The following is an 18298-nucleotide window of genomic DNA, read 5'->3' on the forward strand; positions in this document are numbered from 1 at the left end:
TTGGAATCCATCACGACAAGACATCTATTGTGGTGTGTAAGTGGGCCTTTTTGGAGGGCGACCAGGCTTACGCCTTGTCTCACTCGCTTGGCTGTGTGTGGAAGAACACGAGGCATCACTCTCGTTCTCTGTCTCCGCATTTTGCTTGCGTTTTACACCAATCACTTCATCGTTGGAGTGTGAGGAATTGGGGCGGGAGAGGAAATCGAGCGGAGCTTTGAAAACAGCTTCCTTCTCTGTTGGTTGGGGGATGGGCTGACACGGCCATCCGGTAATCGCCGCAGGAGCAGAGGCAGGAACGATTGCAGCGGCAGGAACGATAGCAGCGGTTAGCACGGCAGTAGCTTCTTCCTTCGATGCTACTTTCTCTTTCGTGTTCTGCTGTGTGTCTGCTTCGGGCGTCACTCGGCTTATCGGCACGATAAGCCTTTGACCGATTTTCGATGTGGATGCTGCAACACGCTTTGTATCCACATCTTTCGCGTCGGACGTCACAAGAGTAGAGTATTTTGGTTTACTCTTCGTCTTCTTGTTGCTGACGACAGTAGACGGACGTCAGTCCGTGACGATCAATGCGCTATCCGCCTTCACACGAGTTAATCGTTGGCAATCCGCTGCAAGCTGCTCCAGCGTGGCGTTCTTTCTGTCCTCGATGGCGGTTAGCAATTTCATTCGTATGTCCTGCACGCTTTCATCCTTTAATCCACATACGAGAATGAGACACTTGAAATCTTCCTCCGTCATCGAAGAAAATTCCGCATCGACGCACGCTTTATTTACTCGGCAAGCAAATGCCAACAGATCCTCGGTGCGCGTTTTTGTAATATTGAAGCACTTGAACCGCTTGCTGAGCACTGACTCCATTTTGCCGAACAGGACGGTAAGCTTTTCCACCATTTCGTTGAAGCACAGGTCACGCGGTGCACGCGGCAAAATGAAATTGCTAAAACGGGCGTGTTCGGCGGTTCCGAGCTTTCGTCCCAGGAGCCGAACCTTGGCAGCGTCATCCAAACGGGAAGCATCCTCCCTGAACAGGTCTTTGTACCGTGTGTACCACGATTCGAACGTTACTCCTGCTTCTGGATCATACCGGAACTCGCTTATGTTGCCTGCAAGGGCTTCCAGTATTAATTCTGGATTGCTCGGTTTTGCCACTTGTTGTTGATCATGGGTCGGTGGCTGCTGCTGTTGCTGTTGCACGAGCTGAGATAGTAACTGCTGCTGCTGTGCCATTTGCTGCTGCTGTTGGGCCAATTGCTGTTGTAGAAGCTGCAGTGTTTGTTGCAGCGGTGACGGTTCCGACGGCACGTGTTGCGCTGTCTGGAGGTGAATGAACCTAGCGTTCAGGACCCCATTTTGTGAGAGACGGCGTTGCTCCTCGATGATTGGCGTCTCGTCTGGGCTGGACATTCTGTGGCGTTTTACTGCTCGTCGTCGAACGTTTCCACTACAACTCGTCGCCACTTTTGTGTTTTGGGTTTAAAACTTATTTACTTTAGACACGTTAAAACTTCACACTTCCCAAATGACAATTTGAGAGCATCTCACTATAGCGAGCGTGATGACAGCTGATGGTTTCCATACTGAGCAGCACTGACTGCCTGCCTGTTCCATAGCGAGTAAGAATTCTGCTTCTCTCCTCCATGGTGAGCAGCAGAGGTTTGTATGGAGAGCTGACTGCCAAGCAAAAAATGCCCTCATGAGCCTCTCTCTCATTCGCAGACCAGCCTTATCACACGATAGCAAGCTCGGATTTTGCATCGGCACCCGATCTTGCTCACATGAGCTGCATGGTATGATCGCCGTGTGTGGTTATGTGTAGCGTGTGTGTGAACTCCACCCACATTTTGCTCATGCGAGTTGAACTTTTTACCGTACGGTATGACCACCGTGTGTGGATATGTGTAACGTGTGTGAACTACACCCACATTTTGTCACGGTGTTGCTGTTTGGTATGATCACCGTGTGTGGTTATGTACATCGTGTGTGTGGACAACTAACGGTAGCTAGACGATCAGCCGAACTTTATAACCGCGAAAACATTAGCTGCTACTGGATTGTGCAAAAATCGCTGCGATATTTACACAAAATTGAACGAAAATTATCGAGGGATTTGGTGGAAAACGCTTCCCGCTCGGATAATATTTATTTTGAACATTAACAGTTTCGAGAAAGTGTTTTTTCTTAATTTTCATTTTCAGACGGAAAAACGCGAGTGTTAATCTTCGAATATGTTCCCGAAAAAGTTTAAGCGGAGTGGCATGCTCTACAAGAGGTGTGCGCAACTAGAAGCGCAGTTTGAAAGAGAGTGGGCTGAACAGCATAATTCAGCGGGACCCAGTGGCCAATCGGCGATTGTGCAATCTGCGGAAGGTATTGTTTTAAAACGTTTTAAATTTGTTTTAAACCAACTACTAATAAGCTCATTTTACCCTATATTTGTAGATGCTTTTTTAAATCGCGATCTGGAAGTCGAATACATCGAAGAAGAGTATGTGGAAGACATTCTTGATGACGAATATATCAGCGATGAAGCATCTATCGTCAACGACGACAGTGATGAAAGGGAGTGGTGTGAAGAAGAATATTTGGAGGAAGAAATTTCAGAAATCAGTTCTGAAAGCTTGAAGTTGCGAGACTCTTTGCGAACTTGGTTCATTCTCAACAAAGTTTCTCGCAACGCAAGCAATAATTTACTTGCGATACTGCGTAATGTGTCTTCTCTTTCTGCCTTTTCATCTCTTCCGCAGGATGTAAGGACATTGCTAAAAGCTCCGGTAAACGTTAGCGACCAAATAGCTACAGTTCCAGGAGGAGGTCAAATGTGGTACCAAGGAGTTGAATGTTGTTTGCAGCATTATTTCCGGTAATTTAATTATTCCTTTATTATTATGTGCAAATTCTAATCCCATCAACACCTTTTTTGTAAATTCCTCAGCAATGTGGTTGTAGCAGAGAACACATTTGAGCTGAATCTTTCAACAGACGGAGTTCCTGTGTACAATCGTAGCCCTATACAGATGTGGCCTATATTGATGCAGCTACATAACATTCCGGATGTTCCCGTTATGGTTGTGGGAATATTTTGTGGTGCTAACAAACCATCCGATGCCGAGACTTTCTTAAGACCATTGGTGACAGAGCTCAATAACCTTCAGGACAACAAAATTAAAATTAATGGCAAAGAAATATCTCTTTCTGTACGAGTGTTCATCGCTGACTCTCCAGCACGCGCCTTCATTAAACGTAAGTATTTAAATTTTTACAAATAACCACGTGGAGTACAATTTTTTGTTCTTGGACTTTTAGAGGTTTGCTATTACAACGGCGTTCACGGATGCATGAAATGTAAAGGACTTGGTACTAGCCTCAAAAACCCAAAGAAAGTTATATTCGAGGACACGACCGCTGATTTAAGAACCGACGTAGAGTTCCGGAATGAGCCATGTAACGCAAAAGGGCATCGCAGAGGTGAAACACCATTAACCGACCTGAAGAATTTTGACATGATAAAGGATGTAACTACGAGCGATATTTTGCATCTGGTTCATGTTGGTGTCGTACATAAGCTTCTGCTAGGGTGGACCGAAGGTGATCTTAAACCCTTCAAAAAATGATCTAAAGATGAGATAGCCGAAATTTCAGAGGAGCTTGTAAGCATACAATTGCCTTCAGAAATCCACAGAAGATTTATGTCTCTGGAATCGTTGCACTACTGGAAAGCCTCTGAATTAGGTAGTTTTTTAAATTACGGAGGAATAGTAGTACTACAGGAAAGAATAGGCAGAGTAGCGTACGAGCATTTTAAATTATTGTATTGCGCTTTAACCATGTTATCGTCTACAGCCTTTAAAGAGCACTGGCACTATGCAGGCATATTATTGCGGAAATTTGTTGAAGATTACAAAATAGTGTACAACCGTATGTATTTAGTCAGTAACGTTCATCTGCTAATTCATGTATACGATGACGTTTGTAAATTTGGCCCTTTGAACACTATTTCCACATACCCTTTTGAAGATAAGCTACAACATATTAAGCATAGTTATGTACGATCTGGCTACCGAAGTTTACAACATGCGATAGGAAAAATAACATTGTTACGAGATATTGAAACTGCCGATAGGCGCGACAATATTGTTTATCCTATATTAAAAATTAAAAAGGATGAGGTTATCTTGCAGGTTAGGAAAGGGTTTATGCTAAGGAATCGATTCAAGGATTGTTGGTTTTTAACAAGGCGAAATATTATAGTTAAGTACGAGAAAGCTACAGAAGAATCAGGGACCATAGTTGTATACGGGTATCCTTTGATAAGACGATTTCAAGCATTTGCAACTCCTTGTACTTCTGAAATGATTTATAACTATAAAGCTTATGAAAACGACTTATCAGGAACCCTACGAATTATGTCTATTAATGATATAAAATGTAAAATGGTAGCAATTAAGAAAACTCGAAACGAACCTAAAGTGCACTTCAATCCATTGATTCACACTTTAACAGAATAAAAAGTAGGTTAAGTAGGTTAAGTATAGATTGTAAGCAACCGAGTAGACCCGGTATAAGGTCGGACTTAATCCAGAGGCAGAACTAAATACTCTGCCTCAATTTTTTCTTAGTTTAAGTATAGATTGTAAGCAACCGAGTAGACCCGGTATAAGGTCGGACTTAATCCAGAGGCAGAACTAAATACTCTGCCTCAATTTTTTCTTAGTTTAAGTGTGAATTGTAAGCAACCGAGAGGACCCGGTATAAGGTCGGTAGTATGTAAGATTAATGTGTAATAAAATAAACGTAACATTGATTTTTTTCCTTGTTCCATTGATATTATAAATGATAAGAAATACGGACAAGCCTTTTGTCTTTATTTGAATTAATTTAGGGTATAATAGGATCTGGAACTTATAATCAAGGATATTCAACTAATTGATACAATTCCTGCAGTTTAATCTACAACAGCAATAATAATAAAATAAAGAAAGAAATCATTATAAATTATACCATTACAATTTTAACCATAATTAATTTCTATTATTATGAACAGAATATTTTGTAAATTTTTAACAATAATCATAATACTGAAAGTAATAGCAATAAACAAACGATAACAAAATGAGATTAAATGCGTTTCTTTAATGAATTCTCAAAAATTTGAACAAAACACATAATCAAGTTCATGGTGTCGCAAATTGTAGTAAGAATATTGATTCATCTTGATAACAAGATTTCCAGATACCAGATATCAACTATTTTAGATGTTTATACAAACTTACGTGGAGTCTATTTTCGATTTTTTTAAAGTTAAACGATTCTTTCCATATGGTAGTTTTAGTTTGTAAAAGTCTTCTACGTCTTTTTCAGTGGCCTCACTAAACGAGTTACTTCCAATTAATCGGAAAAGCTCTAATAGGTTTATATAAGAAGCTATAGGAATTTTTGGATTGGAATACGGACCACCTTTCCAGCTGCAACCTGCAAACAACTCTGAACAGAAGATTAGATCACGTGCCTCATTCATCCTATTTTTCATATCACCTTTGGTAATATTTTCATCCAACCACTTAACTACACTGTCTTTAAACACTTCTTCTGATCCTAATTTTGTATCAAAATCATCTAAATGCTGTTTAGATTTTAGTTTGCTAAATCCCTCTGGGGGATTTTTTTCATCGCTTTTCCTACACACACAACACTACTAATTTTCTCCACAAACACCTGTACTTGGAGTAGTTTTTTTGATTGTTTGCTAACAGTTTCGGTGAGGGACTTCTGGTTTTCTTTTATTTCCATTATGTCCATCTTTTGCCGCCGCAATTCATCAATAATGGTGTTTTGATTAACCAATATTTTCTTTAACATTGCCATAATGTCATTAGCATCCTCATGCTCGCCTTGAATCGTCCCTGCATCGTCGTTGCAAAGGATCAACTCATCCACGAAATCATCAATGGATGAAACTTCCACGGTTTTGCATTGACGTTTTGGCAAAGGTGTATCCATTTTAGCTAAAATTGAATGAAAATTAAAAAAAAACCTATACACACACACTCACACACGCATACACACCTCACTGTTGCGCGTCTTAAATTCTTATTATCCGCTTGACGATGATCGCTGCTGATGATATTTTTGTAAGGCTCTGTGCGACTATCCAATCACACCTCAAATTGGCCAAACGCAGATGTTACTGGATCGCTAAACACAGGCACCACGGTTCGATTGACAGACAGACTCCACGAAATAAAAGTAAGTTCACTATTGCATAAATATATAATTCTTCACTTCTTCTCTACTTACAGTTCTTCTCCTAGCTGCACCAGAATATATATATCACCAGTGAAAGCACACGCTGATATGGTCAATACTCAACTGATAACATATCCACACACACAATTCTCCCAAAGAGTAACGATCTCGCTAGTTCGGTTTTTTTCGTTACCGATTTTTTTATTTCGAATTTATATTATCAGTTCACCTTATTTTTTCTCACTCGCCCTGATTCTCACATTTTTGAGCTTCTCACTTCTCTCATCTCATCATCATCGTTCTCTCGTCTCACTGATAGAAGTCCGGATTTGTGATTCAATCCGAACCAAAATGCGAAGCTGTCAGTTTTGCCCTGTTTTTCATGCTGTCAAATTGTCATATGGGCCGTCTTGACATTTGACATACAGGAGTGTGCAACCTCATGAGGTGTCAAACCATTACCCAAGCATAACAAAATAGGTAAAGTCGTTGCAAGAATGGGGCTAAAATGGGGCCCTACTTTTGTCGCGATGATTGCCCCGTACCCAAGCATAACAAAATAGGTAAAGTCGTTGCAAGAATGGGGCTAAAATGGGGCCCTACTTTTGTCGCGATGATTGCCCCGTAGTCAGAAACGGATGGGGCAATTTTGTTTACCACAAATTATGACGTCACAAAATTTTTGACGTCATGAAAAATGTGCAAAAAAATTGATTTGTGTATGCTGTTTTTTTCTCTTTCGCCACTGCTTGTTCGTTCTTACATGCTTTTTGCTCGGTTTCTCTTATGGATCAAGGTAGCTGCTTTTGAGCCTGTGTGTAGAGAGAAGAGATTGAAAATGTAGTACTGTTTTTTTTGGAAATCTAGAGGAGAGCAGGAGAAGTGAGAATTGAACTGTAGAGAGAAGAGATTGAAATATGCAGTACTGTTTTTTCTGGATATCTAGAGGTGAGCAGTAGAAGTGAAAATTGAACTGTGATTATTAGTGTATAATGCATATTTACCATATGATTTGCTGCGGCGGTGATGCGATGGTCCTTTTTAGTCGTGATAATCTAGTGTGGATCGGAGTAGGTTTTGTTTTACATGCGCTATATAGGATCGCAAGTTAAAGAAAATGTGTTTTTTGTGTACATTCTTGTATTTGTATTTGGTAAATGCAAAACTAGCAAACTATAATGAATATCATTGTTGAGTTTCAATGATCCATGGTTTTGTTAAGAATCGTCGTGGTGGACCGTGATGTAATGCATCGCCTTTATCCATTATCATCTTTTACTATTTAAGCAAAATGCCGCTGGACAAAGAAACAGATGATATGACGTTTTCATCTGAGTACAACCAATTTGTCAAAGTAGCATTCAAATTGAATTTTGTATGGTTTAAACAGCTTTTTATAAATATATTGAAATATTGTGCGTTAGCTACTGACACTGGAAAGGAAAATACTGTTCCAATTGCGAAAGGTATGTTAACGTGGGAAAAATTGTATTAACTACTTTGTTAGTACTGAAGTCCGTCGAAGGATTCCGATTTGTCCGCAGCAAAGTTTAAGCGATTAAAGGGACTTTGATGTTGGCTTTTTTAAAAAGCTTTAAAATTATGTTTATGGAGCTATGCGGCGCGTTGGTGGAAAGTGCCCAGTAACGAATTCCATCAACTATAGACATTTTATCGATAATTTAATTGAACGTATCGTCAGTGTTGATTTCATTCTCATCTTCGGAAGAACAGCAATCGATGTAGTCAGCCAATTCGACATATTCTTCTTCGGTCTGGTTCATATTTGGTACTGGACTTTGTTCTGGGGTTGGCGATGTGCGCTGCATTTCATGGTTTAAATTGCTCGTGGCTATATTTTGGGTATGTTGTAAATAATAATATAACATTAACACTACGATGTAATCGAATTTTATATTCGTTAAACTTGTGTAATAAAGTCAACTAACATGGTTGGCTTGGTCCTGCATCCTGATTATCCTTTTCCGTAGGTTCCAGCGCCATATACTTTGCAGCTTGGAGATAAAACATGCCAGATTTGCGCAGACGTTTTAAGTCAGCCATTACAAAAACGGTAACAACACTTTCAAATAACACTATTTTACAAAGATCTCTCAGCTGGACCAACACCCAAGAAATAAACACCTATTAAAACTGAACTGAACAACTAAATACTTTGTGAGATAATGAATTTTCCTGTATTTAAAAAATATATGTTTCTTTTTATATCAAAGAGTTACAAACTTCATGGCACCAGAATATTTTTTTCGCTTTCACTTACTCCGCCGTCTGGCGTGATTTCAGACGGTTACGCGTTTAAAGGTACGAGGCGTGTATGTATGCGTTTGTGTGTGAGGTATAGCAGTGCAAGCAAGGGAAAACACCCGGCGTATACACACATGTATCGATACCTTTCAGAACAAAAATTTACTCCGTCTATACTGTCCGTGAGTGCGAGAGGAATGACATACGAGTTTGAGCGAAATGTAAAACCAATGCATCGATACGATCTAGACACAACATCGATATCGTTGGCAAACAAACATTGCTCGGCCTATCTCGTCTGTAAGTGCGAATGAAACAGTTATACGAGTGTGAACGAAACACAGAATCGTACGGTTACGGCAAATCCAAAGTTCATGACGTCACAGAATACTCGTACATAAGTGTAAACAAGTGAGCTAGACGATTTAGAGCAAGACACACGCTGTTTTGCCCCGTTCGTTTTGGTTGGGTAGTCAGAAACGTATGGGGCAATTTTGTTTACCACCCAAACACAACAAAATAGGTAAAGTCGTTGCAAGAATGGGGCTAAAATGGGGCCCTACTTTTGCCACGATAATTGCCCCGTAGTCAGAAACGGATGGGGCAATTTTGTTTACCACAAATTATGACGTCACAAAATTTTTGACGTCAGAAGATGTGCAAAAAAATTGATTTGTGTATGCTGTTTTTTTCTCTTTCGCACTGCTTGTTCGTTCTTCCATGCTTTTTGCTCTGTTTCTCTTATGGATCAAGGTAGCTGCTTTTGAGCCTGTGTGTAGAGGAGAGATTGAAATATGCAGTACTGTTTTTTCTGGATATCTAGAGGTGAGCAGGAGAAGTGAGAATTGAACTGTAGAGAGAAGAGATTGAAATATGCAGTACTGTTTTTTCTGGATATCTAGAGGTGAGCAGGAGAAGTGAGAATTGAACTGTGATTATTAGTGTATAATGCATATTTACCATATGATTTGCTGCGGCGGTGATGCGATGGTCCTTTTTAGTCGTGATAATCTAGTGTGGATCGGAGTAGGTTTTGTTTTACATGCGCTATATAGGATCGCAAGTTAAAGAAAATGTGTTTTTTGTGTACATTCTTGTATTTGTATTTGGTAAATGCAAAACTAGCAAACTATAATGAATATCATTGTTGAGTTTCAATGATCCATGGTTTTGTTAAGAATCGTCGTGGTGGACCGTGATGTAATGCATCGCCTTTATTCATTATCATCTTTTACTATTTAAGCAAAATGCCGCTGGACAAAGAAACAGATGATATGACGTTTTCATCTGAGTACAACCAATTTGTCAAGGATCGATCGAAAGGTAGCATTCAAATTGCATTTTGTATGGTTTAAACAGCTTTTTATAAATATATTGAAATATTGCGTTAGCTACTGACACTGGAAAGGAAAATACTGTTCCAATTGCAAAAGGTATGTTAACGTGGGAAAAATTGTATTAACTACTTTGTTAGTACTAAAGTCCGTCGAAGGATTCCGATTTGTCCACAGAAAAGTTTTAGCGGTTAAAGGAACTTTAACGTTGGCTTTTTTAAAAAGCTTTCAAATTATGTTTATGGAGCTATGCGACGCGTTGGTGGAAAGCGCGCAGTAACGAATTCCATCAACTATTGACATTTTATCGATAATTTGATTGAACGTATCGTCAGTGTTGATTTCATTCTCATCTCACAGGAAGAACAGCAATCGATGTAGTCAGCCAATTCGACATATTCTTCTTCGGTCTGGTTCATATTTGGTACTGGACTTTGTTCTGGGGTTGGCGATGTGCGCTGCATTTCATGGTTTAAATTGCTCGTGGCTATATTTTGGGTATGTTGTAAATAATAATATAACAATAACACTACGATGTAATCGAACTTTATATTCGTTAAACTTGTGTAATAAAGTCAACTAACATGTTTGGCTTGGTCCTGCATCCTGATTATCCTTTCCCGTAGGTTCCAGCGCCATATACTTTGCAGCTTGGCGATAAAACATGCCAGATTTGCGCAGACGTTTTAAGTCAGCCATTACAAAAACGGTAACAACACTTTCAAATAACACTATTTTACAAAGATCTCTCAGCTGGACCAACACCCAAGAAATAAACACCTATTAAAACTGAACTGAACAACTAAATACTTTGTGAGATAATGATTTTTCCTGTATTTAAAAAATATATGTTTCTTCTAATATCAAAGAGTTACAAACTTCATGGCACCAGAATATTTTTTTCGCTTTCACTTACTCCGCCGTCTGGCGCGATTTCAGACGGTTACGCGTTTAAAGGTACGAGGCGTGTATGTATGCGTTTGTGTGTGAGGTATAGCAGTGCAAGCAAGGGAAAACACCCGGCGTATACACACATGTATCGATACCTTTCAGAACAAAAATTTACTCCGTCTATACTGTCCGTGAGTGCGAGAGGAATGACATACGAGTTTGAGCGAAATGTAAAACCAATGCATCGATACGATCTAGACACAACATCGATATCGTTGGCAAACAAACATTGCTCGGCCTATCTCGTCTGTAAGTGCGAATGAAACAGTTATACGAGTGTGAACGAAACACAGAATCGTACGGTTACGGCAAATCCAAAGATCATGACGTCACAGAATACTCGTACATAAGTGTAAACAAGTGAGCTAGACGATTTAGAGCAAGACACACGCTGTTTTGCCCCGTTCGTTTTGGTTGGGCACAAGTTATGACGTCACAAAATTGTCGTTGCCGTGGTTTTGCAGTGGTGTGTGTGAAGCTTTTGACGTCATGAAAAATGTGCAAAAAATTGATTTGTGTGTATGCTGTTTTTTTTCTCTTTCGCACTGCTTGTTCGTTCTTACATGCTTTTTGCTCTGTTTCTCTTATGGATCAAGGTAGCTGCTTTTGAGCCTGTGTGTAGAGGAGAGATTGAAATATGCAGTACTGTTTTTTTCTGGATATCTAGAGGTGAGCAGGAGAAGTGAGAATTGAACTGTGATTCTTAGTGTATAATGCATATTTACCATATGATTTGCTCCGGTGGTGATGCGATGGTCCTTTTTAGTCGTGATAATCTAGTGTGGATCGGAGTAGGTTTTGTTTTACATGCGCTATATAGGATCGCAAGTTAAAGAAAATGTGTTTTTGTGTACATTCTTGTATTTGTATTTGGTAAATGCAAAACTAGCAAACTATAATGAATATCATTGTTGAGTTTCAATGATCCATGGTTTTGTTAAGAATCGTCGTGGTGGACCGTGATGTAATGCATCGACTTTATTCATTATCATCTTTTACTATTTAAGCAAAATGCCGCTGGACAAAGAAACAGATAGGATGCCGTTTTCATCTGAGTACAACCAATTTGTCAAAGTATTAGGATCGAAAGGTAGCATTCAAATTGTATTTTGTAAACCATACAAAACAAAATACAATTTGAATGCTACCTTTCGATCCTAATACTTTTTATAAATATATATATTATATAAAGATTTAATATATATATTATAATATAACAGCTTTTTATAAATATATTGTAATTTTGTGCGTTAGCACAAAATTCCTTTCCACTGACACTGGAAAGGAAAATACTGTTCCAATTGCAAAAGGTATGTTAACGTGGGAAAAATTGTATTAACTACTTTGTTAGTACTGAAACATGTTAATGAATTTACAGAAACTTATCAGCAAGCTTCGACATCATCGACAGCGTTTCAATTTCGGTCATGTAGACAACCTTTGGAAGAGTTACGCCAAGGCACGTATGAAATGATCATGCATAACAAGCATTTCAACTTCATTGTTATCTTTACTTGTTGAACTATTATTTGCAGATTCAAATGCTATTTCAACATCCACAACAACAACAGCAACTACTACCGTCAACGAAACACAGCTTCTTTAATCAAATAGTAAGTATTTGTGTCTTGCATTTTTTTGGAAATTTGTTTATGCTTATTTTGATTTTCAGATGCCAAAAAGAGAAAATTAAGCAATTCTTTATTAGATGAAACAAACGATGAAGGATTGACTGTGGCCATGACAAATCTTTACGTTCAGCAAATCAAGTCATTGGAGCAAGAAGTCGAATTTTTGAAAACGCAGCTTAACGGTAAAATGGATGTACTATTGAAAAACTCGGCTCGACAAACCCAAGCATTGAATGAAGTATTGGCAGCTAGCTGTCCAAGAGACGGACTTCTTCCAAGGACAGAATTTACCTTAGAGCCTTTGAAAACCTAGGAAGAGATTTGATGAACGTTTAGAATTAGACAGTACTTATAGGCAAAATGTAGTGCGTTGGTTGCATGCGCAAGTTACAGAATCGAATGTAAAAAGACGATTACACGTGTTAATAGATTTAATTTTTACCAAGACCCTTTTTGCTAAATGCAGCTGGACAGGGCTCAGTCGCACAAAGGACGAAAGGAAAGTAGAGTTACGTAGTTTTAATAATATTTTAGATTTATTTATAACCGTGGGAAGTAACGTGAGTTTAGTTGTAACCTCGGATTATTTGGCTAAGTTTTAAAAAAACCAAATTAAATCATGCTTGTTCGCGTGTACATTTAGGTGAGGAAAGAACGACATTTTGTAAGGTTAAAGAAAAAACGGATTAAATCAGGATTAATGGATAAGTTCAGTATTTTTAAATGCTTGATATCTCAGAAAACTTTTTTCATCTTAAAAAATCTACTTTTATGCACCTTCTTAGCTGGTAAATTATAATGACGTTTGAATAAACTTAAGTTAAAGTATCTTTACTACGCATATGGTAATAAAACTAATGCACGTTCCATTGCTTTGCCTAGTTGAATAATTTGCCATTTTCTTTATTTGATCATTTATTAAATGATGCGAATAAAACACAATCGAAGATATTATAATGAAAACATAACGCACATGGCAATACGGCGTTAATCCGTCATCCTTAAATATAAATAAAAACAAATAAAATAAACCAGGTTTTTGTCACATTTTATTAAACTAGTGTATGGATGAGAGGAATAAATATTGCTTCATGTTTGCGATTCGTGTGTACCGCTACTAATTTACATTTAATTTGTTCTATTGACATTTCCATAAGAGACTCTGATAAACTATTTGTACATCCCTTAAAGATGAATATTTCGCTGGATTCGATCGGATCATTGAATATCAAACCTTTCACACATAGTTCATAGCCTTGAATGGTTATTTTATCGATGTCATGTTCGGAGCACTGGTTCGTTTCGTGAAACTTAACAATTTTTTCATCTTTTGCTAGGAACCAACTGTCCCTCAGGTTGTTACGAAGCTGAAAGCCGGGCCTGACATGAACGGTTGTGGTATTTCCTTTAACTGCAACTGTAGGAAACTTTATCTGGCTATTTGATTTGGAGAGATGAAATTCATCACACTCAGATATTCGATTTATCGCTTGTTCTAAGTTTCTGAATCCGCTTCGAAGTGTTCGTTTCAGATGTTGCAATTGATTCTCAAAGGGGTATGTGGATATAGACGACAATGATCCAAACCGTTGCACTTCGTCAAACATGTGTTGTAAGTTGTGCACGTTGCTGCTCATGTATCTCTCGCCGTACACTTTGTCAAAATCTTGTACAAAGCGATCCAGAAACTGACCAGCAAATTGCCATTTATCTTTGTAAATGGTGGATGAGAGTAATGTTACTGCGCAAAAAAGTAACATGAAGTGATTATAAATATCAGTTGGAAGACGGTCTTTCAAAATAACTATTGATGCGTAGTGAAGAAAGGATGCGCACTCCGATGCTTTCCAATAATGTAAATATTTTATCGATCGAAGCTTACGGTGGATTTCTGTTGGTAATTGAATCTTTTCCAGTTGCTCTGAAATTTGTGTCAATTGTCAAATTTGTGTCAAATTACCGTACATTTTAAGCATCCTGCATATCCCGTATGGCCTGTTACACCTGATACAAAAATTAATACATATCATCAACAGTAGTCATGCGTCAAATGCAAAAAGTTACCTTTAATAAATGCTCTGGCTGGAGTATCTGCAACAAAGCATCTTATTTTTACGGTAAAAAACTCTCCGTTGATTGTAATTCCTTTTGTCGTAAGAAAATTCAATTCTTCGACCATTGGTCGCAGATATTCCTCCACGCTTTCTGGCTTATTTTGTCCGCAGAATATTGCTGCTGTCATTACTGGCGATTCAGATAATTCATACACAGTAAACAGAATAGGCCAAAACTGCATGTTGCTGCTGTTGTATAGCGGTAGCCCGTCGATTGACACCGTTAACGATAAGTTTTTAATTGTTATTTTATTGAAGCTTACAAGGATGTAAAAAATAACGTAAAGTATCAGCTTGCAACAATAATAAAAAGGTTTCGCTTCAAATAAAACACTTACCGAAAATAATTGAGCAAGCACTTTTCAAACCCTCTGTACCAGAACTGGCCACTACCAATCTGCTTTATCTCCGTCGAAGGATTCCGATTTGTCCGCAGCAAAGTTTTAGCGGTTAAAGGGACTTTGACGTTGGCTTTTTTAAAAAGCTTTAAAATTATGTTTATGGAGCTATGCGGCGCGTTGGTGGAAAGTGCCCAGTAACGAATTCCATCAACTATAGAAATTTTATCGATAATTTGATTGAACGTATCGTCAGTGTTGATTTCATTCTCATCTTCGGAAGAACAGCAATCGATGTAGTCAGCCAATTCGACATATTCTTCTTCGGTCTGGTTCATATTTGGTACTGGACTTTGTTCTGGGGTTGGCGATGTGCGCTGCATTTCATGGTTTAAATTGCTCGTGGCTATATTTTGGGTATGTTGTAAATAATAATATAACATTAACACTACGATGTAATCGAATTTTATATTCGTTAAACTTGTGTAATAAAGTCAACTAACATGGTTGGCTTGGTCCTGCATCCTGATTATCCTTTTCAGTAGGTTCCAGTGCCATATACTTTGCGGCTTGGCGATAAAACATGCCAGATTTGCGCAGACGTTTTAAGTCAGCCATTACAAAAACGGTAACAACACTTTCAAATAACACTATTTTACAAAGATCTCTCAGCTGGACCAACACCCAAGAAATAAACACCTATTATAACTGAACTGAACAACTAAACACTTTGTGAGATAATGATTTTTCCTCCACCTGAACAAGTGCCACAGCTGTATTTCAAAAATATATGTTTCTTTTTATATCAAAGAGTTACAAACTTCATGGCACCAGAATATTTTTTTCGCTTTCACTTACTCCGCCGTCTGGCGTGATTTCAGACGGTTACGCGTTTAAAGGTACGAGGCGTGTATGTATGCGTTTGTGTGTGAGGTATAGCAGTGCAAGCAAGGGAAAACACCCGGCGTATACACACATGTATCGATACCTTTCAGAACAAAAATTTACTCCGTCTATACTGTCCGTGAGTGCGAGAGGAATCACATACGAGTTTGAGCGAAATGTAAAACCAATGCATCGATACGATCTAGACACAACATCGATATCGTTGGCAAACAAACATTGCTCGGCCTATCTCGTCTGTAAGTGCGAATGAAACAGTTATACGAGTGTGAACGAAACACAGAATCGTACGGTTACGCCAAATCCAAAGTTCATACGTCACAGAATACTCGTACATAAGTGTAAACAAGCGAGCTAGACGATTTAGAGCAAGACACACGCTGTTTTGCCCCGTTCGGTTTGCTTGGGTAGTCGTAAATGTTGCATACATTTAACATTATCTTTATCTACACAGGTTAAATGAATCTGACCATGAATTTTTATGTTGTTGTTGTTATAGTCCACGATATTATACGGACGCTCGTTCGACAAAGGTAAGTTCAAAGCAGTTACCACACTCAACGGAATGCAATTTACATCAGCGCCAGGCCATCAAGCTTAAATTCCACATGCCGGTCCTGAATCATATATCTTTTAGTCCACGATTGATTAGATCCTTCTCTTGGAGCATTAGAGTTTACTCTATAATTAGAATTATTATAAAACCTATGTGAAACCCTAACATTCCTTATCACACCACTTTCTTCATCATGTACGTTACCTGATTCAGACCATGCAATCGAATGGACATTATCGTTTTTCTGCTTTAAACCATGTTGTAACCTTCGATGCTCCTGCATTATCGTTTTTTACCGCCTTGCAAAATCTCTTGAAGTGACCTCTTCGTCCGCAATTGTTGCAAGTTACATCCTTTGCCGGACAATATCGACGATGACTGCCGTTGTATGGTTGACCACAATTGAAGCAGCTAACTTTGTGAACATTACTCCGCTGGATGGAAGCGACGTCCTTACAATTGGTATCAATTTCTACACTGTTGATGGTATGTAGATCGTTCTTTTTAACAACAGCTTATGTTGAGAGGCAGTTTCATGGGTTTTGCACATTTCCACAACATTTTTAAGCGGTTCGTCTCTGGCATCCAACAGTTTCAGCTGCATACTCTTGTCCTGAATGCCAATTATCAATCGATCGCGAAGCATTCGATCCGCGTAAGATGCATGGCACTTGTCACATTCAAATTCACAGAATGCCATTTGTGTACGGAGGGCTGTTTCAAATTCAGCAAATGGTTGGTTTTCTTTTTGCGTGATCAGTTTGAATTTAAACGCTTCTACAGCGAGATTTTTCCGTGGAAGACAGTACGCATCAAAGGCACTGATGACGTCATCTAACGTTCTACTTCTCCTTATGGTGGTTTTCTCAGCTGATGTGTCGGTCTCTTGTACGCCGGTAGATAGAGTTTTTTGCGTTTTCATTGATTTTTGCGCTCCAAACATTGTGTTTGCATCTCCGTTGTTAGGAAATAATGTGTTGTATATTTCCACTCCATGATCACCGATCCGCCCCAGAAAGGTTGCGATTTTGTTGCATTCATCTTCATTTACTTTGTTCGTGGCGATCATAAAGATGTGGAATTGCTGCTTCCATTTTGGCCATTCCTTTGCTAAATTCGAGCAGTCCAGCGCTCTTGGTAAACGATCGGCTGTTTTTCCCGCCATTTTGTTTCCTGCTTTACTGCCACACGCGATCCGCGACTTTTACACGTTTATTCCTTATAAACGACCGATTAATTCAGATGTTCCGCACCCGGTATCGAATATCTAAGAGTTCTTACACTTCTGACACCATGTAATAGTTTGGTGAACACCACTAAATACGTTGAAAAACGACGAATTATATTTGCTTAGGTCCTACTGCTTTTCAGCTCCTGATGGCGTCTGTCTTGACAGCATCATTCTCCACCCCAGTTGTCAATTGGCAGTGTTGCCAGAAACCTATCTTATTACAGGATGAATTTCCATGTTATGCTGTTCTTCGCGCTCCATGACAGTATCCTTTCTCTTTGTTTTGGAGATTGAAGAAGCTCATACAGTTGACGTAACTCATTTGCAGCTCCCTTGAAGTTGGTTCTATTATCTGACTGCAACTCCGTTACTAACCCTCGTCGCACAACAAACCTCCGAAGAGCAGCCAAGAACGCAGCTGTACTTAAATCCGACACTAATTCGAGATGAACGGCACGAGTTACAAAGCATACAAAGACTGCAACAAAAGCCTTAGCGGGAGTTCCTCTACGATGTTGGGCCTTGATCCAAACAGGGCTGCAATAGTCCACTCCTGATACAGCGAATGGTCTCGCTTCAGTAACTCGATTCCCCGTAAGGTCCGCCATTGGTTGATTTACTTGTCTCGGATTGCATTTGAAGCATTTCACACATTTGTGACAAATGTGCTTCAAAAATGATTTTGCACCAAACAGCCAATACCGTTGTCATATCACTGTTAAGGTT

The 18298-nt window shown here is 39.0% G+C and overlaps 2 protein-coding genes and 1 pseudogene across 2 annotated transcripts; 1 reads left to right on the top strand and 2 right to left on the bottom strand.

The window, feature by feature from the left end:
* Positions 1-555: 555 nt before the first annotated feature.
* On the bottom strand, positions 556-1410 carry LOC126564264 (uncharacterized). The gene has a single exon (XM_050221266.1). It carries the CDS (start codon positions 1408-1410, stop codon positions 556-558), a length of 855 nt encoding a protein of 284 aa, XP_050077223.1.
* An 821-nt stretch (positions 1411-2231) lies between these two features.
* On the top strand, positions 2232-12405 carry LOC126564273 (uncharacterized; annotated as a pseudogene).
* A 1077-nt stretch (positions 12406-13482) lies between these two features.
* LOC126561595 (uncharacterized) lies at positions 13483-14355 on the bottom strand (the record flags this gene model as incomplete). The annotated part of the gene is made up of 1 exon (XM_050217843.1): positions 13483-14355. A coding segment is annotated over one exon (873 nt), but the record flags the coding sequence as incomplete, so codon positions are not given.
* Positions 14356-18298: the final 3943 nt, after the last annotated feature.

Source organism: Anopheles maculipalpis, chromosome X (genome assembly GCF_943734695.1).
Source record: "Anopheles maculipalpis chromosome X, idAnoMacuDA_375_x, whole genome shotgun sequence".
NCBI classification, from domain to species: Eukaryota; Metazoa; Arthropoda; class Insecta; order Diptera; family Culicidae; genus Anopheles; species Anopheles maculipalpis.